This window comes from Ambystoma mexicanum, chromosome 4p, assembly GCF_040938575.1.
Source record: "Ambystoma mexicanum isolate Mex_15411 chromosome 4p, UKY_AmexF1_1, whole genome shotgun sequence".
NCBI classification, from domain to species: Eukaryota; Metazoa; Chordata; class Amphibia; order Caudata; family Ambystomatidae; genus Ambystoma; species Ambystoma mexicanum.
In genome coordinates this window covers 775,237,861-775,262,187 of record NC_090927.1, presented here as the reverse complement: position 1 = coordinate 775,262,187, position 24,327 = coordinate 775,237,861, and the positions used below count along the sequence as shown (strand labels likewise).

General features: G+C 44.2%; 1 protein-coding gene across 1 annotated transcript in view; it reads left to right on the top strand.

Annotated features, from left to right (window-relative positions):
• ME1 (malic enzyme 1) overlaps positions 1-24,327 on the top strand; it is a 1,722,623-nt gene that overhangs the window by 560,932 nt on the left and 1,137,364 nt on the right. Inside the window, exon 3 of the mRNA XM_069606328.1 lies at positions 16,647-16,796. Coding sequence (XP_069462429.1) covers positions 16,647-16,796 — 150 coding nt within the window. The remainder of the gene's footprint in view (positions 1-16,646; positions 16,797-24,327) is intronic.

The window sequence follows — 24,327 nt, the reverse complement described above, 5'->3', positions numbered from 1 at the left end:
AATCAGACACCCTTGTATCAACTCTTTCTCCAGAATCATGCCCTTTATTCCTGTTACAGTCTTAAGGACCATTGTCAAACATTGGATGGGGGGCAATTCTGCCCTTTCCCTTCCTGGCCACTGCGTCCCTTCTCTGTTCTCCCTGCACTTCCTTCTCTGTATTCACCATATTTTTTTTGTGGCGGGATCCTGCATTTTAGGTTGGTTTTTGCTCTGTGAATTTGGTACATACATGCATACATACATACATACATACCTGCATACACTGACATACTACCACTTTTCAAATGCCGATTAGGGCCCTGATTCACAAAGATGTACATTGGGACAAATGGGGAGATGCCTGTGAGCATTTTTTCAGATTTCACTTGCAACCTTATACCTGCTCAGCGAAGCCTAAAGCTGGAATACATCGGGAGATGCCTGGAGCATCTTTGTGAATTAGAATTGTATGTTAGCATTTCAAGGGTGCTCCAAGCATCTCCAGATTCGCTCTGTGTTTAGGCTTTGCAAATTATATATAAGATAGCAGATGCAAATTATAGATGCTCAATGATATCTTATTTGCTCCCATGCAGATCTTTGTGAATCAGGCCATTTGCATCAAAAAGGATGCAAACATTATCCCAATTGTATGCACTTTGATAAATTCCCCGATGCCATCACTTCTCCCCGGGAGGGGGACCATTCCCATGGGGCCAGGGAGGTGAGGGTGAAACCCAATAGTCACCCTGGAGGTGGTACTCAGTAGGAGGATCCTATGGGTGGAGACCCCCTCTCTGGGAGAAGTGAGAACTCTTGAGGGAGAACGCAGTATACACACCATCATGCTCTTAGACATGAGGCATTGAGCCCTATACGTAGGACTCAGATACCGCCATCCTCTCTTTCTCCTCTTACTTCCACTAATTTTGTTATACATAGTAATTGTGTTTATCAGGCAAATAACACTATGACGAGGAAGAGTGATGGAAGAGTGAATATGGATAACTTCAAAAGTGGAGTCACGAGGAAGAGCAGGGTGATGCAGTGCCCTATGCAGAACCGATACAAACATGCTAGCGATTGGAAGCTAGAAAGCAGTCAGGACATAAAAACTGATAAGGCACACCCTTCAAAGGCAGTCCTGCCCAAGAGCAGCTTCCCACCGGGGAACGGAATGCTGAGGAGAGGTCCTGTGCAAGACCCGACCGCCTGGGACAGAGATGCGGAGAACAGAAAGGTGGGGAAGCACCACGATTTACCTGGTTGTGGGATCCAGTGTCAGAAGCAAAGTGCCCGAGTGGTCCAGGCAAGACCCGATGCACAGAGAGAAACAAGTGTGGTACAGCCACTGAACACCGAACAGAGGCCGCAGAAGCTGTCCAGTGTTACAGAGGACCGGAAACCTTGGGCGCCAATTACAACTGTACATGGAGGGGGACTGGGAAGGCACAGGGATACCCCAGAGGCTGTGGTTGGGAGGAAGTGCAGAGCCATCTTCATCGTCGAAGTGGGACCGAAGAGAAACCAAAGTTGAGAATGGAGCGGGTTTGAACCGAGCCTAATGAAAAGATATTGCAAAGCTGAAAGAGGTGTTGATGACCCAAGCATCAAGAGAGACCATTTGAGAATGCAGGTTGTGAAAGAGCACCCCAGAGAGACTGAAAGAAAAGCTTGGAAGGTTAGTAAACCAGGCCTAGATAAGAGACGTTACAGAGTTGAACAAGGGGTCTGGGACAACAGAATGTGATGAGACGTCCAGGGGAAGAGAATCATTGGCATAAAGCAAGAGAAGTGCAGGGGAAGATAACCTTTGGCATGAAGCACGAGAAGTCCGGAGAAAGAGAATCTTTGGCACAAAGCATGAGAAGCCATTGTTAGAGAACCTTTGCCATAAGTTACGAGAAGTCCGAGGGAACAGACCATTTTGCACAAGTCACGGAAAGGCCAAGGCGGAAAGAAAGACCCTTTTGGCACAAACCACGAGATGACCAGAGGAAGGGAGTCATATCCTTTGCAGATGACAGAACTCTGATACAGAGACTATTGATAAAGAGAACCAGAGGAATGCTGGAGGAAGGGAGACGTCTTTCCAATATTGTTTTGGAACTTTGAACTGCCTAAAGCATCCTGTAGAAGGGAGTCATCCTGCTCTAAGAAGGGCGCAGTTTGGTTATAGGTATTTTGTTGAAGTGTAAGGGACGGTAATAGGTTTAGGACACAGGACAGTGGACTTTATACTTTTGACGGACATTCTGACATAATCCTTAGTTTGGTTGAAGCAGGGAAACCCCTCTTGGTCCTAGGGACAGGTGGGGTTCTTCCTTATTTTCAGTTCAATTCAAGTCTATACCAAAAAGCGTGCCAACTTTTGTGTCCTATGTCTACTTCTTCATACTTAAATCACACAAATGTACAGGAAACCTGGCATGCACTCAGTGGGCTAGCATTATCGAGAAGACGGCTAAATCCGGCTGCTAGACTTTATTTGCACCACACAAAGTGACTGGGTGGTATTTAGCTCAATTATGTTTATTCATCCACATTTCACGTAACAATTTCACAGTAAAGTATGGAATACAGAACACAGCATGCTTACACCACATGATGCAATTATGGCGAATAATTATATTCATATGTACTTTGTGTACAAGAACCATATACAAATAGGGAGAAAAACAGACACATAGCACCCTAAATGCAAACATTCTGTGCTTGCCACAAATGTATCGCCTCGCTTCACACATTAGGATTTACAAAGACCATTTTAAAGCAACAACTGATCAGAAGGTTTTGTGCTTCACAGTGAACTAAGCTGATCATTACATTTCAACGAAGTAAGAAACAAAATACTCTGCTCACTTTCAGAATGTTTTTTTCTATGCCCAGAAATGTAAAGAGTTAGGGGTTCATTTATTGGTAAGCACCAAGGGGATCATTTGGGTCTTTTTTCTTATATATTTCTTGATCTTATTTATTTATTGGTCACAAACACAATTTTAGTATAATCCAACTGAAAAATATATAAAGCTAATTCAAAGCATTCATAGCAAGTATTGACAGTATGACCTTGAATGCAAAAACGCATGGATTAAAGCGAATTTAGGAAAACCATAGAACAATATATGCAGGCGTATGAAATAATTGTAATGTGGAATAATATAAACTCGTCTTCTCGTTCCTGAAACCTGTAACTAATGCCAAAAAAGACACATACGGGAAGGCGCGACTCGCTGTCCAGGTATCTTTTTCCAAAACTATTATTCCAGAAAGACGTATTCAGTCAATGTTGACTCGCACACGATCTATGTCCACGTCGCATTACTAAAACGGCATGTTCTTTTTATTCGACTTTCTCGATTTTTAATCAAATGTGTCTTGCATTTTTGGGAATTCTTCTTCCTATTTTTCCTGGCATTACACGTATGGTCCGATGACTGAGCCATACTCAGTGAAATGTATATTTCCGTCATTACTCCAAACATACATGTTATGGCTGTGCTTATCTGAGCATATATGGCTTAGGGTGAATCTGAACCTCTCTGTTTAGACATTCCTTGGAAGGTGACCATAACTCCGTTAGGAATTACCACATTCTAAAGCTATTTTAATTATATATGCATTTTTAGGATATTAAATATATGGAACACGTGCTGGAGTTTGGTTAAATGTTAAGGACAGGGAGTCAAAAATAGGGCCTGATTCATGAAATTTTTATTGAGCAAAAGTGACTTTGCCCTGGTTCAAAGCTACTTTGCACTGCCACAAACACCCTGATTCACAGACCGGTGCAGAGTGTATTTTTGCAGTGCAAAGTCACTTTGAGGTGCACAAAAATGTCCATGAATCAGGCCCATCACGTTGCAATTGATCCAGATTAGTGCTACGTTCACCAGCATCGCTAAAACATCCAGAGCAGTCTGACTTCTGCTTTTAAAATATTCTAAACATTTAGGCCCTATTCATGGAATTTTTAGGACGGTCCAAAGTGTCTTTGCACTGCTGAAAGGTGACTTTGCACTGCCGACACAAACCCTGATTCATGAAACTGTGCAAAGAGTATTTTTGCAGTGCAAAGTCTTTTTGAACCGTGAAAGAAATTCCATGAATCGGGCCTTTCGGGCCTTATTCAAAATGGTCTTTTTTATTCTGGATTAATTTAAGATGGAAGAAATGCTCGATCTGTGTATCTGTAAAATGCACAAATGGGTAATTTGCAAGTCACAGAGTTTGAAAGTGAGGATACCACCAAAGCAGTGTATACCTCACTTTCAGGCTCGGACGGAGGGCATAACATTGCCTCGGGCACCAATGAAAAAGTGGCCCACAGTTGCAAATGGCAATTCATTCCTTTTGTGACAGACTGTTTGAATAGTACCAGAGGGGGGAGGAGGTGATCAAATGTGATGCAAATTGTGCTTTTTAAAGAATACTCATTCAGTAACACTGGTCAAAACTATTAACCACTTGGTGAAGCAATTTAGCAAACTGGCCCACATGGCCCAAAAAAGTGGACCACACCAGCATTTTGTGATTTTGGTTCGAGCATTGCCCTATAGGACAGTCCCAGCCTCATTTCAGATTAATGGCGGAGTAGGGACACAAAAAACAGAATGGAATATATGGTTTCGCTGTGTATTCTTCATCTGCCTTTAAATATAACCTGTTTTAAGAGCAGCATGTATTTTCATGCTGGCGTTAAATCAAAGGATTCCAAATGAATCCATTATAAATACCTTCTGCCAATCAGGCAATTACATTTTCAGCAAAACAGACTTTAAAAACGAGGTGGAAAGGCAATTTCACCTGTTTTTACTCTTTGGTTTTGCACTCCATTTTTTGCAATTGATTCAAAGTAGGAGGGTCTAGCATTGGTGGGCCCCTACATGTATTTATCACTTTATTTAAAATGACTCACACAGTTTCCACAAACTGGAGGAAATCGCTCGGGGGTAGAAGTGAAGCCAAACAGCAGCGGGGTTGGACCTCCCTCCTGGGAGAGGAGGAGCTTTTTTGTGAGTCCCTTTGGTCCATGGACCTTGCTGATTGTATTGATTTCTGGAGGTAGGGAGTTCCAGTAGGAGGGCACCAGGAGTGCAAATAAGCAGAGACTGGAGGCCAAACTAGGCGAATGAGGGACTGATCAGCTAGTAACCAGGAGCATAGAGTATGAGAAGAGTGGCCAGAGCAAGCCAATATCCCGTCAAAGGAAGGGGCAGTTGCTAGGTAGATTCATAGTCCTGTAGTGGAAATGTGTGAAGGGAACCATTGTACATGGACAGCCATCCAGCAAGGAAGCGATGGAAAGAGGCAGGGGAGATTGTAGACGGTTCGACTACTTTGTTGAGAAGAGTGAAGAAGTAGAGAGTTGCGCCCAGGAGGATACTACAACAGTTGTCATGTTCACCAACATGAAGAGTAGAAATTGGGATTTTAGTAGAAGGATAGTTTCGGTGGAGACAGGTTTGTCATATGTTCAGAAGGTTAGTACTTGCAGTTGAGGGAATAAGGTGATTAATTGATGGAACTTGAGGCAACTGCTGGCAAGGACACAAGTCTGCGCGTCTTGTGACATGGTGTGAGGAGATCCTGGGAAAAGAACATGAAGATCGTACAAAGCTTTGGTTTTGGTCGAATTCAGCATGATGCAGCAAAATGCAAGCCAGTGGCAGATGGCAGAGATGAAGAAGCATAGACGAGACAATAGCTCAGTAGAGAAAGAAAGAAAGAAAGAAAGAAAGAAAGAAAGAAAGAAAGAAAGAAAGAAAGAAAGAAAGAAAGAAAGAAAGAAAGAAAGAAAGAAAGAAAGAAAGAAAGAAAGAAAGAAAGAAAGAAAGAAAGAAAGAAAGAAAAAATGTGGTTGTCATCAGTAAATAGACAGCGGGATAAAGCGAATGAGGCAGTGTGTTGGGTGAGGAGGAGTGGACCAAAAGCAGGTTCTACTGTGCTTCCAAAGGAATTATGGTGCAAGTGAACATGTCAATTTTTCATGAGATGGAGAAAGAGAATTCCAAGAAGTAGAAGACAGTCCAGTCAGGAACTGAATATTGAATGCCTTTGAAGGCCTGAACAACAGTATCACAGAAGGCAGTTAGATGAAGTAGAACGAGAATGGAGTAGAGACAAGTGCTGAGAAATAATGAGGAAGTCAGAGATGTGCATCAGTGCTGTATCCTGGGAGCGTCTTGCAAAAATTCCTCACTGGGGGTGGGATCAAATAGGCCATTGCTTTCTTCCGGATTTTGCAGTAGAGGAAGAGGCAGGAGGCATGTGGACAGGGTGGTTGGGGTCAGCAGAAGACTATTCTGAAAGAGGTATGACAGTGATATGTTGAAGAGATAGGGGAGATCAGGTATTAGGTTTAAGGCCTTTGATCGTTTGTGGTGGCAATGAGTCCACAGGCTTATATGATGGGCTGGCTGCTTAGACGATGGGAGCAAGTCCTGTAGGTGAGGTCATGGAGAAGGATCATAGGTCTGGGATAAAAGGGGGTAAAAATGGTACCACATTTGAGATATTTTAGAGGATAACCATAGTCAAAAGTCATTGGCAGAGAGAGAAGAGTGGAATATGCTTAGGTGTACGGGCCTATGTGGCTTGAAGAAAGAGCGAGGAGTACTTGAGGGTGTGGGAAGGAGGCAGGGCATTGTGCTGTAATGTGGGAAGATGTAACAAATAACTATATTCGGCAGTGTCAAGGGCTATCATAATGATAGACAGGTATCCCTTGGAATATACAAGAAGAATAGGCAGTGGTTGCAACACCATCAGAGGTGTAGCTGTGTGGATGCTTTTAGGTGTCACACCAGTGGGTTTAACCAAGTATTGGGGCTGGGTAGGGAAGGGTTGAATGTATGGGTGTTATAAATAGTGTGGATCAAAGGTAGAAGACAGTGTGGAATTGAGGTCAAGGCAGACCTTTTCAGTGGAAAAGATCTGGCCTGGAGCAAGAGTAAGGACCGAGGACCTGACCTTGACTAGAAAGGGAGTTAGCAAGCGAGGATTGCATTTTTGTAATGTGATGTAGGTGAGGGAAAGGGCAAGTATGGAACAGAGGGTAATGCTAAACCTACAGAGAATGTGCCCACATTGAGATGACTCAGTGGTGAGTTTGAAGAAGTGAGGGTTGAGGAACGGACAATGAGGTAAAGCGAGTTTCTGCTGTTTTACATGGGAAGGTCCTGGAGGTCAACCAGGGATGTGTCGAAGACGGTAGGATCCAATTTGAGGTGATGCGCAGCGAAAGTACTTGGGTAGTTTTAATTTTTTATTGCTACATTAGAAATGCCAATGGTTAAAGCGTTAAGTGAGAGGTCAAGATCAGAACATGAAAGAAATGAGGAGGTTATGGAGTTCATAGGAGAGAAACATTGTTATCTGGGTAGAGGAGAGGAGGTGGGCAGCATTGTTTTGAAGGAAGAGGAGAAAAAAGCAAGCTGGGAGAACAAGGGTGCATGATTAATGAGAAGAGAAAGTTCACAAGAGGTTGGAACTCCTAGCCCCTGGACACTATCTGGGCCTAGAAAACGCAAACTGATTAGTAACAAGTATACATATGTAATTCATTAGAAATATCCATGTAGTCCTTAGTAATGAGACATGCAATGAGGAAAAGATTCGTCATGGAATCAAATAGTGTCTTCAAGTCGACAATATGTAATAACAAACACAAAACAAAAAAATCCAAGCAATAGAATGCTACACGTTTCGAGAAGCAATTATCTTCTTCAGGGGGTACACTCTTTCACCAGTGCTGAAAGTAATTGGAAAAAGACTGACATGAGAAACTCAACAATTAGACAACATGATAAATCATAATAGATGCATATAATATCAAAATCAATACTACGTCGTATGCTTGATAAGTCACCTCATGTGTAAAAAAAGTCCAATCAAAATGTTGGATGGGTATGTGTATCCTTCCATGAAACCTTTTAAACTTCTTGTACTCAACCAATAAAGCTCCATAAGGCAAGAGAATCAGAATGTAATGCCTGGTCCATTATACTAGAGCACTTGGTTGCTGACTCTCTGTAAGGTTAAATATAACCTTACCAAGTGGACAATCCTTAGGTTTGTTCGCCAAGAAACTCCCATGGCTAACAAGACATATCTATGTAGATTAAAAAAAAAAGAAATAGTAATAAAATGTTTGTAATCACTAATAACAAACAATTAAGTATCCAGAGCCTAATATGTAGCAAACAAGTAACTGAGTCTCACCCATATGATTAATCCGATGAGGGATAATGGATGAGGAAGTAAATTAATAGTCACGAAAGTCATCTACTTGTGCTGATATACTCCTAATGGGAAGCCAGGCTTGCCTGTGGGATCATAGTAAAAGGTCCTAATCTTGTCACAGTTGTAATATTAAATAGTGATTAGGCCAAATAACAACAGCAGGAAACAAAACTCAGCCTCACCAATGTGCCTGTTCGTTAAGCAATTGGAATAAAAAATGCTCTATGAGTCAATCAGGTATAAGTGTGTTCAATTCTTGGGACTCTAATGCGAGAAAAGTATTTTAAAAAAATAAAAAAATTAAAAAAAATGATGTCCTCAATGCTAATAAAAAGGAATTGTGGTATGGGGTCAAGTATTAGGTTGATGGACTCACCTAATCGAAATGTCTTGTGTATCCCGACATGATGTCTACTCTATAGCTCCTGTGAAATGCTGAATCACGGTTGAAAAAATGGCAGCCCTTATCTATAGCGTGCCCAGCGATGGGATGATGTCATCATGTATCCTGTTGTGCAAGCAGAAAATAAAAACCAGCTACTGCCGACTAGGATACCCCTTTATTCTACACGAAGTGCCAAACTAGTGACTAAAAAAAAGGCCCCTCAGGAAATTCGCCTTGCGCAGCAATGTGTTGGGCAGATAGACAGTTCAGCGCGTGACTTATAGTCACTAGTACAGCAGACTAATTACTCAATATTACAAAGCTGTAGCCCCTGAGCAAAGACGTTAACGATAATAATCTGAGTCATGCCACATTACTAAATGGCTGCAGTATGAACCCCTCACAAGGTCACTGTGTGATATGATGGAAGTAGTTAATGGTAGTCTCAGTGGGATAACCATAGAAGTGTCTAGATGAGCTAAAGCTGTCTAGTAGATATTGTGATGGTAATATAGGTCGGAATTGTGAACAGCAGTGAACTAATCATATGGTTTAAAACTGGTTCTCATGTTCTCTATATCTGTGTACCAATACCGGGTTAGAGTCAGGATCCCTTAGGGCTAAAGGGCCCAATGTTCAAAAGTATATAACAACTCAATCGAAAGCAGACCCGTTGTTCATGTATTAGCACAAGGAAAGGATATCCGGAGTGCTACTAATCTCTGTATCTTGCAATTTGGTGAAACTAATACCAACTCGGTGTGGAGAGGCTATCATATACATACATCTATGTTGTAAGAGGCTAAATGTTGGGCCAGTAGTGTCGTAAGGTGTTAAGAACAGTTTGGGTCATTGAGCAAGCCTATAATCGTATGTGAATGATCCTGCATTACATAACTACCAGCACTGTTCCAATATCATTAAGGGAGACCATATAAGACACCCCAACTCTGGTAGAAAAATCACACTCAGACACTTTGCCACCCGTGACACCTTTTGTGTCATTTACGGCCTAAGATGCCCATGTGGCAAATATTATGTTGGCCATACGATACGAAAAGTGAAGGACAGGTAGACGGAACACAAGCCAAATATTCGGACAGCAAATATCAGGTCACCTGTCTACAGACATCTCACAGAAATGAGACACATGTTTGCACAAATGAGATGTGTTGTTTTGGAGGTGGTTAACCCCCACCCACGTGGGGCCGGGAGGCTACAGAAAAAGTTGCCACAATGGAAACCTTTCTGGATATACCAACGGGATGCTATGTATCACTTAGGGATGAACAAAGAGTTCTATTTGGGACCCTACTTATGATATCGGAGCCTCCAATAATCTTTGTAATCCAGCTACCCAAAGGTTTGCGTAATGTTCTTTGGGAGGGTTTCTTGAGACGCTCAGGCTTCACTAAGTTCTCTCTAAAATTGTTCCCTCTCTTAAAAGCCATCATGGGAGGTTCTGGAAATAACCAGTTACTTTGCAGTTTCTTTTTAATAATCCTAGATATCTGATGGCTCTGTGCTGAGTAACATAGAATATAAATCATCCTAGACTTTTCACTCTTGGGTGCTGGTCTCAAAGGTTCATCTCTCCTATGTGCCTCTGTGCTTGAAACCGATTTCCCTAGGATTTCCAATGGGTAACCACAGTTTCTAAACCTATCAATCATTAGATTGTATTCCCTCTGCAGTGTCTTGGTGTCTGAGATAATCCTGCTAAGCCTTAAAAACTACTGGCTATAAGGAAGGCTTCCTTTCAAATGGGTCGTGTGAATACTCCCATAATCTAAGGTATTATTTACATCTGTTGGCTTCCTGTAGATGGTAGCCAGTACTGTATTGTTTTCGGAGGTGACAAGTACATCAAGAAAATGTAGGCAAGGTTCACCAATCTCTAACGTGAACTTAATGTGGTTGTGACATTGGTTTAGGCATTTAAAGAATTGTAACTATACCGCTTTAGCACCTTTCTAGATAGCAAACACATCGTCCATGTGCCTTCTCCAAAAGACAACTCTAGTAGCCCAGGGTTCTCTGTTAAGGATATGTGTTATTTCAAAATAGTACATGAAAATGTTGGCATATGTGGGTGCCACTGCCAAACACATGGAGCTTCTTGATATTTGGAGGAAGTATTTACCTTCATACCTAAAGTAGTTACTGCAGAAGATGATGTTAATCCGATCAATGGAAATGATTTTGTGTATTCATACATGTTCATGTGCCAACAGGAACCACTTCATTGCCTCAATTCTCTCCCCATGTGGGATGGAAGTGTATAAACTATTCAGGTCAAGTAGAAATAGAATGAGGTCAGGGTCATTGAACTAAAACGCACTGAGCAGACGTAGGAAGTGTGAGGTATCCTTAAGGTAGGTGGGTGTTGGTGTCACCAATGGTTGGAGTGCTGTGTCAAGATAGACTGCCAATGGATGGAATGCACAGTCCGTGCCAGCCACTATGGGCTTAAATGGTAGTCTTGTAGGGTTTTTGTGCACCTTAGGTAATGCATACAACACCAGCATTATCGGGTGCTTCTGTATCACATACTCTTTGGTGCGTGCTATTATCCCCTCATGGTCATTAGGCTTTATTTATCGTCTCTTCTATCAAAGACATAATAGTATTTGTGGGGTCATGGTCTAACTTTAAATAAGTTCTAGGGTCACGTGCCAAAGTGCCAAAAGAACCTGTGTTATCGAACATAGAGTCCACGATGACGAGGGCAGTGCCTTTATTGGCTGGTTTCATGATGACAGACGTGTCATCCGACAACTTAAGCAGGCGTGTCTGATGTTTACTTAGGTTGAAATTATAATTGGAGCTATATTTGTTCTTTGGTTGTTTGATGGAAAGCACTTTTGGATTTAATTTCAAGGAAGTCAAACGTATTCGACCTCTCTTGGGCCTCTGGTAGAGATTCAAAGAACACTTTCAATTACATCTTTATAATTAATTTAAAGAGATTAACCTCTTCCTCAAAATATGTACTTAAGTGTCAGAATGAAAGAGAGGCCTAGATTAAGTGGGCAGTTATAAGTGTTTTGGAGGAAAGGTCCATTACCAATTTTGTACGTATTTGTTTCTGGCCCTTGGTTTTCATTTTCCCTCTTCAGGTCTTCCCCTGTCTAAAACATAACCTGTGTTACTACGGTCTCTGCTGTGCTTGTACTAGGTCATGTCAATGTAGTCTCTACAGTACGTGCGGTAATGGGTACAACTGTCAATGCACTGCGATCAATCTCAATCTCCCCACTTGTCAAGTCACTGCTATCTGTATTACCAGTGGTGGGAGTAGGTCTCTGCGGTCTGTCGGGTCCCTGTCTGTTTGAGTTATAAAACTCTTGCCAAGTGTAGACTAAGTCTCTGGTGTAATCAAGTGTGCCCCTACGAAATGTACGTATCTTTCGTTGTTCAATATATTTCTGATACGAGTTAAGTTCTCGATGAATCTCCTCCAGCACTTTGTTTAACTCCTCGCTCGACTGCAATGCTAGGAGTTTCTCCTTAACCTCTTCGGGCTCTTGGTGTATACTGGTGAAGGATTTGGAAAGCTCCTCGATAGTGAGGAGAATGAGATCTAAGAAACTCTTGTTTAAGATGTGTTCTCACCTGTTCACAAATTCCTGGTTCTCTCTACAAAGTGTGGGCTTGAGGTAAACTCTCAGACCACATGGTATCCTATGTGCCTTATGGTATTGCGCCAGTGTTGAGGCGTGCAACTTCTGCGAGATTTCCCTTCTTCTGTTTAGATATCAGTCTATCTAGGTTATCTGTCTGTACTGTGTCACGGTCAATATCTGATATTAGTGATAACATGCAACTAGCTACCTCTTCACTAAAGGCAAGCATAGTGGCTGACCTATTCGTAAATGAGCTCATTTTTAAAAATGACTTATTTAAATATGATGTGCCAACTAACAGGGGGGCAAGACAAACAGGAAAGAGAGTGACACAGAGCACACCACTCTGTTAAAGCAAGGAAAGAGTATTCAAACGTCTAAATAAATCAAAAGTTAATAATGTGAGAAACATGTCAAGGTGCAGGAGAGAAAACACAGTCCTGGCACATGGACCGTACAATGACAAATGAGAAGAAAAAGTTCCTAAGATGTGGAACATCCCATCCCATGCACACCACCCTCTTTCTCCACAACCCTTGCTTGATCACTGAATGCGGGGCAGGCCACTCCACCAGCTTGCTCTGGCTCAAGTTCCTCACCCTCAACTTGCAACCGCCTGCCCAGAAGACAATCATCAACTCAAATTAGGCCAGGAAAACAGGTGAGCACCCTCAGCCATCCTGAACAGACTAAATTGCACGATTCCCTATTTGCCAGCCGCTACCCTGCAGTCCTTAACTTGATCAGTGAGCAATGGGTCAGGCTAATCCAGTTGACAGCCCTCTCACAAATTAGCTTGTTCCTGCTCTGACCTGCACTTGCCCACCAGGAAGAAAAACAGCAGTGATTGGCACAAGCTGGACTACATCACCCAATCACCTCTTTGCCACCTTCCTCGCTGCTGCCATCACCTTAATTAGTAAGCATTAGGCCAGGTCACTCCATGAAACACCTGCTTATTCCCTTTGAGGTGTCTCACCCTCTCTCTCTCTCCCCCTCTCTCTCTCTCTCTCTGCCTCACTCTCTCCCTCTCTCTCTCTCTCTCTCTCTCTCTCTCTCTCTGCCTCTCTCTTTCTCTCTCTCTCTCTCTCTCCCTCTCTCTCTCTCTCTGCCTCGCTCTCTCTCCCTCCCTCTCTCTCTCTCTCTGCCTCTCTCTTTCTCTCTCTCTCCCTTTCTCTCTCTCTCTCTCTCTCTCTGCCTCGCTCTCTCTCCCTCTCTCTCGCTCTGCCTCTCTCTCTTTCTCTCTCTCTCTCTCTCCCCCTCTCTCTCTCTGCCTCGCTCTCTCTCCCTCTCCCTCTCTCTCTCTCCCTCTCTCTGCCTCTCTCTCTCTCTCTCGCTCTTCCCTGCCCTTGATCAGAAAATGGGGGTCAGGCCACTCCATCTGCCAGCACCCGGACCATATTCGCTGGATTTGCACCCTCAGCATTGGCACCAATTGGACCAGTAGAACATGTAACTGGTCCAAGGATGCTTCAACAGACTATATTGATTGCTTCCAGCCTATTATAAAAGTTTACTGGTTGCTACTGGCACATGTAATTCGATGCCATTAATGGCCTATTATTTATTTTTGTTTTTCCCTACAAGCGCAATCATTAATTAATTGATTGCTGCCAGCCTACTAATACCCTTTTACTTGAACTACTGGAATCACTTCACTTCCTTCCTGATCCCTCCTCACCAGTCCAAATCCCTACACCTACATCAGGGGTCTACACACTTTTGCTCACCAGATATTGTGTACTACAACACTCATTAGTCCTACCTAGCAAAGTTAATGGCGAGAGATCACAGGAATTTTGGTCCAAAACATCTGGAGGTTGCAAACCCCTCACCTGCATTATGATCTTCCACATCCTAACCCTCCTCCTCCCCACACTCTTCCTCCCATTCACTGTGAGATTGAATGCAAACCATAGCATTATCACCACAACTCCTGCCTTGTCCCCATGTCACCACATTCCTGTGATTCACATCTCCAAAAAAGACAACTCAGGCACAGATTTCAATCCAACACCACTAGCCCAACATTCACCCTCCTACCTTTTCTCGCCCATTGGATACTGTATTTTCCTCTGTTCCTAAACTAACTCTAGTTATCAGGAATTCCTAATTACTCTGTACGAAGTCCTCCGTTATCATAGACTGCTCTGCCTCCCATACACACCACCTTGCAGTCATGTCCATCAATGAAACATGAATGGCCATAAAACTGTTATTATTGCTGCTCTCTCTACATTGACAATACTGCCTTCTTTCACTCTCCTCAACTAACTAAACATAATTGAGGGGTTGGCCTCATGATTAACACATCCTGGTGATACACCCTTACAATGTACACTTGTTACTAATCAGTTTGGCTTTTCTAGGCCCTGGATAGTGGCAGAGAGGTGATTGGGCTACTGGTGCCAGCTCCAGCTGCTCACATGCCCTTCTGGCCCAATCAGAGCTTTCTTTTGTCTTCTAGATGTGTGTGCACCGTTTATGGGTGTAGCACTGGAGTGGGAGGAACTAGATATGGCATGATTCCTGGCAGATGGAATGCTGTGGGCCCCAGTGCTTTATTGGTGGGGGCGTTTGCCAGGCCTCAGCCCTGGCACATATTTCTGTGCTCCAGTGCTTATTGTCTCGGACTCAGTTTGATTATGATGTGGTGTTTTGGCAACTTTATTATTGCAACGGCCAGTCACGCAATGAACACCTATAGAATCAAAGCAAAATGTAAATGATGATTGTGTTTAAAGATACACTTAAATTTTTGTCTCATGTCAAGACACGAGTATGTTATTTTATGTTTATGTTGATTGGTATTTGTAAATCACACATCTGCCGTAGTGACACAGTTCATCCATCAGCCACAAGAAGCCGGTGGGAGTTGCAGCGTTGACCCCATATATGTTGACAGCATGTGGACCATCCATGGGTGGTGGTAATAGTGGGTGGGGAGCTGCCCACCCTGACGTGTCATGGGCGTGTTCGAAAATATTTGTGCGCCGGCAATTTTTGCAGATTAAGCACTGCTGAACCCGGTTTCCTGCGACAATGAGGGCAGCAGAGAGCCAGGGAGAGGATCAGACGACGCAGAGACCATTTCGGGACAGTGACATGTTACTCTGGCTCATTCTGCACCTAGGTTTGTCTTCTAGTTTGCAGGTGTAAGGTGGGGTGCTGATCTAGGCACAGGTGCATAGTTGAGGGGACAGGCAGATGGATTGACATAGCCCCCTGCTCAGTGTCCAAGGCGAGAGCTGCTGAGAAATCTAAGACTTGTGTTCACACACTAGGTACACTTCCTTTAGCGGATGAGCAATGGCCTTGCTCTCTGGGAACCTGGCAGTTTGCATTGCCAGGGTGGCTGGTGTTTGAGATGAACCATGGAACCCCGTGCATGGGTAGCATTAGAGCCTCCCCCTCCCTCCCTGGCTGAGACCAGGCAGTCTTGTATCTCAAATAAGGCAGATATATATGTGCGTGTGATGGAACCTCACTGTAAACAATGGTTATTTTGTATGTCTTGACTGAACCGTAAGACCCTGAGATGAAGCTGGAAGAAGTCCATTTTGATTTCAAAGTGGCACATAAGTGCCAGGATGGTTTAGCTGTGGGCCCTTATATCCGACCCTCGTGTCATTACTTGTGTGATAGCAAACTTTGCGTAGGAAGCTTGGAGTGCTGGAAAGCTATTTGTAAGTCCAGTTTGACTCCAGAATTCCCTCATGAATATGTAACTTCCACGTGCCCCCCAGAGTTGCAGGAGATTTCTTATTGATAATAACATGTATGCTACTAGCTACCTATAAAATACTTCAACACGTCAACTTCCCAACTAACCAAACAGGCCTTAAAGAACCGATATAGATCTCAGAGTTCAGCCTCTGGACAATCTTTTGTGAAAAACAGACTTTACCTTCTTTTCTTCCTAAATAACTTCTTCAGTTCGCCACAACTGTAGTCACAAGATGAACTTTTCTTTCATTTTGTAAACATCTTGTTGATTAAATACAAATAAAAAAATAATTATATAAATAAATAAATAAATAAATAACATGTATGTTGTTGTGCTTTCACTTGTTTCCCATGTGGGATATTGTATTTCTTTCGTTTTAGGAGTATGTATTTCTGACATTATGTAATTTGATTTCATTTTGCAAACATATATGAGTTCTAAAGGCTACTTTTGATATGCAACATCTATAAAGTGACGGATTTATATGTGGATTTTCGCGTCATCAGTTCTGCTTCAGGTACATACCCCTTTAAAGATTCAGCTCTGTGCTATTGTTTACTTGACTGAACTCGGTGCTGGCCTTAAAATACATTAATAACGGTGTATTTGCATCGTTTTGATCTTCGCAGTGCTGTGTTTGATTTACTGAGCTGTGACCTTACTCTTTCTTCAATTCTTACAGATATATTTTGCTTATGGGGCTCCAGGATCGAAATGAAAAGCTTTTCTACAGAGTGCTGACATCTGATATTGAGCGATTCATGCCTGTTGTGTACACGCCTACAGTTGGACTCGCTTGCCAACAATATGGTATAGCATTTCGCAGGCCCAGGTATGTCAATTCACTTATACAAACAGTCTGCCATTTCTTGGACAGCAGTCAAGCATAATTGAAACCAGACAATTATGAATCGTTTCAGAGGCGTGTTTGAATGTTCCTAGCCAACAGTAGTGGGGTATGCAGTTCCGTGCCCATCCACACATGTAACAGGGCGAGGGCAACATCAGATAGGCACTTCCTAGTTGCTTTCCCCCGCTGTGGCACTGTTTACATGCACAACAATACCCATCGCTCTGAGAAACCCAAGTGGTGCATTATTACACACTATCTGTCAAATCCTGCTCCTTCAACTAACCGGCCCATTTAGTCACCACCATCCTGCCAGCACACCTAGTTACCCTGTGTCTATCCTCCACCCCCCCTCTTTCACACACACTTTACAGTCAGATATTCACTCGATGTCTTCGACCTGCTGTCACCAAGACACCACTGTTAGGGTTCAGTGCCCATCCTCATCTGAGTGACCACACCAACAAATAGTGCCCTCCTCTCTAGGAAAGGGTTACTCTCTTTCACAAAAACTCCTTTGTCCACTATCCTAGTTGTGCAATTTTATGTATGTATTTGTATATCGCTTAAGGCCATAGGTGTCAAAGCGCCGAAACATATAACAAGCAGACAACAAACAAACATGATGACTAGCAGCATATCGAGATAGGCAGTAATCAGAAGCAAACTTTGTCCTATGTCAGGGATCGGGAACCTTTGGCTCCTTTGGACTACAACACCCACCAGCCCTAGCCAGCAAATTCAATGGCGTGGGATGTTGGGATTCATAATCCAAAACACCTGGAGAGCCAAAGGTTGCAGACCCCTGTCCTAGGCGGGAACCTTAATCCTTCGGCACAGCATGCCACGTTTCTATACCGTCCATTTGGCAAGCAACACCACCTTTGCAGATGCCGTTGCTGACCGGAAAGCCTCTCTCAAAGATGACCCCATCAACCTGGTCCTAGTGGGAGGCTTCATCCTGATCTGAGTAGGAGACCTGAGTCCACCAGCCACAGCTGCACATTTTGCATCATTCCTAACCAACAAGGAGGCCATGTGATTCAGGCAACTAACCTCTACTCCAACGCACAACATAAACCACTTGCTTTTGTATTATTCCTTCTGTGCACAACCTATCTTATTTGGTACATTATATTCCTGTGGGTGAATAAACCAATCACAAAAATTCCAAGGTCATAAATCTTCTCACCAGTCAATCAGCTTTTTGGACAGGATCTAATAACCAGTCTTGTCTGACGAACAGCTGATGGGTTGTTCTCTGGTTTTATACATACAATAAAGTTTGACACAACTAATTCAATTGGTAGTGATGAGGGACAGTTTTTTCTCCCACTATCCCTGTTAGATAGGGGGCGCACCACCTACCACCTAGGGCAAGACACTTCTGTTAGGGTCAGGGTGTTCTTCCATTAGGGATAGTCAGTACATTGCTTCCACCTGTTGTCTCCGAATTATGCAATAGCACAGTCTATATTTATTCTTTCTCTCGAAGAACTGTTTATGTTGTGCTAAAAGACCAGAAAACCTACCTTGTTAACCTTTGGCACACGTGATTTCGGCTTAGCATTGGACCAACAGGTTTTCAAAATATGAGCGGCCCAAGTATTTTCGGAAATAACACACACTAGCCAATTGGAATTTGCTGAAGAAATGTTTCTTAAAAGAGACTAAAATGTCCTTGTATCACTAGTCTTAAGAATTCTATCTATAACTCGCCAGTTGCAAGCATTTTCATTATATTTATGGGTACGCAGACAGTTTTTATAACTAGCTCTTGCTTTCCCTTTGAGTTATCTTTCTTACTTATGGGTAATAGGTAGTTTTTTGTGATTTCTCGAAGAGTAGCATTAAATAATGTCATTCTTTTTGAAATGTTCAAATCATACAGTAGCTCTTGCCCAGTTCGATTATTTACCCTCGAAACCAGTTTCTTTCCATGAACATTATGCCTTTCAAGTGGATTGTGTCCTCCAACATATTCCTCATCTTAGATGTATTCCATCCAGCTTTGCTGCTCTTCGGAAATTATTTCGGCAGAGGGCGCCGTGTGTCCATGTCGTTGAGTCGATGGTCCCTCGAAGGCCTCCGTCGAGGGTGACGTCATCGGGTGTATAAGTAGCATGTGCGGCGCCCGTTGGCCTCAGTTCCGTTTTTCTGCAGTTACGTTGCTTCGGACATTCGGTGCGCCTTGAGTTTTGTCAAGAAATATAATATAACGAGAAGTAATTATGTCCTCGTCATCGATGCTGACCACGACCCCGAGATCGGGTTTTAAAAAATGCAAGTCGTGCGGCTCAAAAATGTCGATCACGGACCCGCACCGCGAGTGTTTGTGGTGTCTTGGGGAAGGCCACGACATGGAGGCCTGTTCGAAGTGTCAGGCGATGACGGGGGAAGGCCTTGCGCGAAAGGAGAGGAAAGCTACAGGTAGGTCGGAAGGATCGAAAAGCCTCTAGCGTCGAGTCGAGACTCCATGGGGAAAAATCTCCTCAACGCGAAAGGCATCAATCTAGATCCCGAAGCGATTCTCATCGCTCGTCGTCTTCATCGAAAAAGTCGAAGAAACGACACCATAGGTCTCCCTCTACCTCGTCGTCAGACGTGTCTCCGAAAATGAAATGCCCCACAAAACATTCGTCTACCGAAGAGTGGGAAGCATTCAGGGTCAAAATGATGGAGGTGTTTGAGAAGGCGAAGCCTCGGTCCGCGCCTTCTTCTGAAGCCAGCCGGGAGCATCATCGCTCCAACACTCACGCGCCCTCGAGCCTGGATGATCGTAAAAGGAAGGATATGGAACCTTCCAGGACGCCATGCGATAAACGCTCGAGTCGACCGCTCGAGATCACCGATGCCGTCCGAGACCTATCACACCTCGAAGGGGAAACCGTCGAAGGCCGCCTCGATGCCCTCGAAGCAGACCCTGTCGACGTCCACTATGTCATTGATGCCGTCAACGCCTTTATCGACGTCGACGCCGAAACCCTTGGCGCCAAAGGCTCCAACCAAGCCAGGGTAGCCAGAAAAAGAGAAGGAAAAAGTAAAAAAAAACATGTAATTCCTTCAGAGCCTGGTACTACACCTCTTCCTCCTCCTCTCCCACAGAAGGTTTTCAAGCCTCTCCCGGGGAAGGAGTTTTTCAAATCCTTGACCTCAATTTTTGAGGAACAGGAGAGGAAAATGTACCTTTTGGATTGGAGTATGGCACCCCAAATGTCCCAGAATGCTTGATCTCAGAGGAAAGCAGAATGAGGGATTTGGTGGAGTCTTTACACAATGCAAGTGGCATTGACACCTCTCCTGAGAATGACTTCGGTAGACCAGATCCAGGAGAGCATGCCAGTCCATTTTACCGTCAGTTAATGACCAATGTGGTAGATTACTTGGGATGGGCTAGACCACCAGCCCAATTCGTCCAGGACGATTTAAAAGACATATTGGACCATGGTCCCACTGAAGACCCAGTACTACCTTTTCATGTAGCCTTACAAAACAGGGTGGCCAAGAATTGGGAAACTCCGGATTCTATTCCTCCGGTATATAAATCCCTTGCATCAAAATACCGCCCAGCCAGTAGCGACCCCGGCTATCTGTCAAAACATCCAACTCCCGAGAGTTTGGTCATACAGGCAGCCACAGCTTCCAACAAACTTGCGTACCCGTCTATCCCTCCAGACAGGGATGATAAGTGTGTGGATGGTTGGGCACGGAAGGTATTTTCAGCCAGGAGCATGGCATTAAAATCTGCCAACTCCACATGGGCCTTGGCAACATTTTCGTACACTCTATGGGAGTGCATCGCAATGGCGGCAGAGCACATACCAGAAGGGGAAGAAAGGGAAGGTTTCCTAGCCATCGTTAGAGATGGAAAAGAGGCCATGCAGGAATCCCTTCAATCTGGATTGGACACTGTGGATAGTGTAAGCAGGTCTATGGGCACTAGCACGGTAATGCGCAGGTTTGTGTGGTTACGGAAGTTGGGTTTTGCACTGGACGTACAGAACCGCCTCCTGAACATGCCTTTTGACGGGTCTCACCTTTTTGGCAACAAGGCTGACAAGAGCCTTGAGAGGTTGCAGACCTCAAAAGCAGCTGCAAAATCCTTAGGAGCTGCTATTAGGCAACCTCAGCCTTTTCGTGTGCAAGGGCAATCATGGAGGGGACGATCCTATCGTTATTACACCTCATACGGGAAGACGAGAGGAATGGCCAGTCAAAGGGGCCAAAGAAAGGCCACTCATGGTGGACGAGGAAAATGTGCTGAGCCAGCTCCAGCTGCAGCCTCTTTGCCATCAGCAGCTGCAACATCCGCCACAAAACCACTTTGAGGACTTGCACCACAAAACACCTGTATGAGGCAGGCTGTTGCATCATCTGCAAGAATGGCGAGCCATTACTTCAGATGTTTGGGCTCTAGAAATAATAGCCCAAGGCTATTGCCTTCCTTTTTAAAGCAACCTCAAAGCAATCCACCAGGGAGACACCCGTTGAAACTTTCAAACCCGCTCCTACAGCAGGAAGTTCTAACCCTGCTGGAGAAAGGTGCTATAGAACCAGTACCTGCAGCGGAGAGGAACAAGGGTTGTTACTCCCCGTATTTTTTGATCCCCAAAAAGGACGGAGGACTGAGACCCATCTTGGACCTAAGAAACTTGAACAAGTTCCTCAGGAAGGACAAGTTCAAGATGGTTACCCTTTCTCAGATCCTTCAGGCCCTTCAACTCCAGGACTGGTCGGTGTCATTGGACCTCCAGGATGCTTATTTTCATGTGCCGATTCATCTCAAACAAAGAAAATACCTGAGGTTCGTAGTTGGCGACTCACACTATCAGTTTCGAGTCCTGCCATTCGGGTTGACCTCCGCCCGAGGGTCTTCACCAAGTTAATGGTAGTGGTGGCAGCGCACCTCAGGAAAGGGGGGATTCATGTCTACCCCTACCTGGACGATCGGTTGATCAGAGCGCGCTCTGCCGAGCAAGCACTGGATCATCTGAAAGTCACCTGCCACTTCCTCCACAAACTGGGCTTCTCCCTCAATTTCAAGAAGTCACAGATGACACCTTCCCAACAGCTTCAGTACATGGGAGCTGTATTAGACACGTCCTTGGGAAAGAGCTTGCCTCCCAAGTCAAGGGCTCAAGACATTCTTCAGATGGTTTCCAAATTCCAAAATGCCCAAAATCTCCAGGCTTACGACTTTTTAAGGTTGCTCGGCCTCATGGCATCCTGCATCTTTCTGGTGCCAGAGGCACGCTTGAGGATGAGATCCCTTCAATGGGCCCTAAATACTCATTGGTCCCAGTTCTCGGGTCAAATGACAGATCTTCTTCAGATTCCGAACAAGGTCAGACAAGACCGTCTATGGTGGACCTGTACAGAGAACATCCTTAAAGGAGAACCTTTTTGGCAACCATGGCTGGAGATCACAGTAATGACGGACGCCTCACTCCTGGGGTGGGGAGCTCATGCCAACGATTTGACAATCAGCGGTCGTTGGTTTCCATCGGAGTCCAAACTACATAACAACCTTTTAGAGCTGAGGGCAATCAGACAAGCGCTGAAGGCCTTCCTGCCATCTGTCAGGGGAAAGAATGTCTTATAATGATGGACAACACAGTGGCCATGCACTACCTAAACAAAAGAGGAGGCGTGGGGTCACTACCCCTGTGCAGAGAAGCAATGCAGCTCTGGTACTGGGCAATTCAGGAGGGAATCTCTTTAACGGCAATTCATTTAGCCGGGAAAGAGAATATGACGGCAGATATTCTGAGCAGGTGGAGCACGGTATCCCACGAATGGGAACTGGCTCAGGAAGTCATTCAAGGGATCTTCACCCTTTGGGGAATCCCTCAAGTAGACCTGTTTGCAACTGGAATCAACCGAAAATGCAAAAGGTATTGCTCAAGGGAATTTCCCCCGAGAGGAGCCCTGGGGGACGCGTTCGTGGTGGAGTTGAATTTCCCACTATTGTACGCGCTCCCTCCGATTCTCGTCATTCCTCAGGTCATTAGGAGGCTGAGAAGGTTTTGGAGCCGCATGATCCTAATTGCCCCAGATTGGGGCAGGAGAACGTGGTACCCGGACCTTCTAGACATGTCCATCTGTCCTCCAGTATGTCTTCCTCAGAGAGAGAACCTTCTCTCTCAAATGGAAGGTCAGGTTCTCCATCCAGAGGTCAAAACGCTCAACCTTCATGCTTGGTATCTGAAAGGCTGAGATACAGGGATTGGAACCTTCCAGATGACGTTATGGAGGTGTTGCTTTCGGCAAGAAAGCCAGCAACAAAGTCTCTGAAGAAGTTGGAAGAAGTTTTGCAACTGGTGCAGAGAAATTAATGTCGATCTTTTTCTATGTTCTATTCCGGAAGTATTATCTTTCCTTCTGACCCTAGCACATAGAGGTCTGAATATTGCAACAATAAAAGGTTACCTTGCGGCGCTTTCCATTTTCAAGCGCTCATCGGAAAAAATCCTCCTACTTCAAAATTCCTTTGATAATACAATTCTTAAAAGGACTCACTAATGTGTTTCCTCCTCACCCATTTCAAGTACCGATCTGGGATCTAAATTTAGTCCTAAAGTTCTTAATGTGTGCTCCTTTTGAGCCCATGCACATGTGTCCATTAAGATTAATAACTTGGAAAACAGCCTTCTTGGTTGCTCTAACATCAGCAAAAAGAGTGAGCGAATTGCAGGCACTGTCTTCTGGGCCACCCTATACTGTGTTCTATAAGGACAGAGTTGTGTTGAGAGTAAAACCATAATTTTTACCGAAAGTAATATCTGATTTTCATTTAAGTCAGAAAATTGTCTTACCCACATTCTATCCTCCACCCCATCCTTCGTAGGAGGAGGAATGATTACACAGGTTGGATCCGAAAAGAGCTTTAAGCTTTTACATCTCTAGACTTTCCAGACTTAGAGTGGACAACCAGCTGTTTATAGGTTACACAGGAAGGAAACTGGGTCAATCGGTGACAAAACAGACAATTTCACGCTGGATTGTGCTTTGCATTTCAGAATGCTACAGACTAGCTCGAAAAGACCCTCCAGAAAGGTTAAGGGCTCATTCCACCAGAGGCATCGCCTCCTCCATGGCCCTTCAAAGAGGTGTTCCAATTGATCCATTTGCGAAGAAGCAACTTGGTCTTCTCTACATACTTTCTCAAAATTCTCTAACCTGGATGCTTCCCAGTCTAGGGAGCTAACTTTTGGAAAAGCAGTACTATACTCAGCCATCTAAGAGTATCGAAAAATCTACCCCCTCCTCCAGAGGAATTGTCCATACTGCTTTGGGAGTCTATCTAAGATGAGGAATACGTTGGAGGACACAATCCACTCGAAGAACAAGTACTTACCAACTGGTAACGTTCTTTCTATTGGGTGTTCCTCCAACGTATTCTCATCGCCCTCCCAGCCTACCCCTCTGTAGATTTTTCCGGGTTATTGCCATCTCAAATCTCGCAAGGCCCATAACTGTCTGCCGGCAATCTACACAGTACAAGATCAAAGAT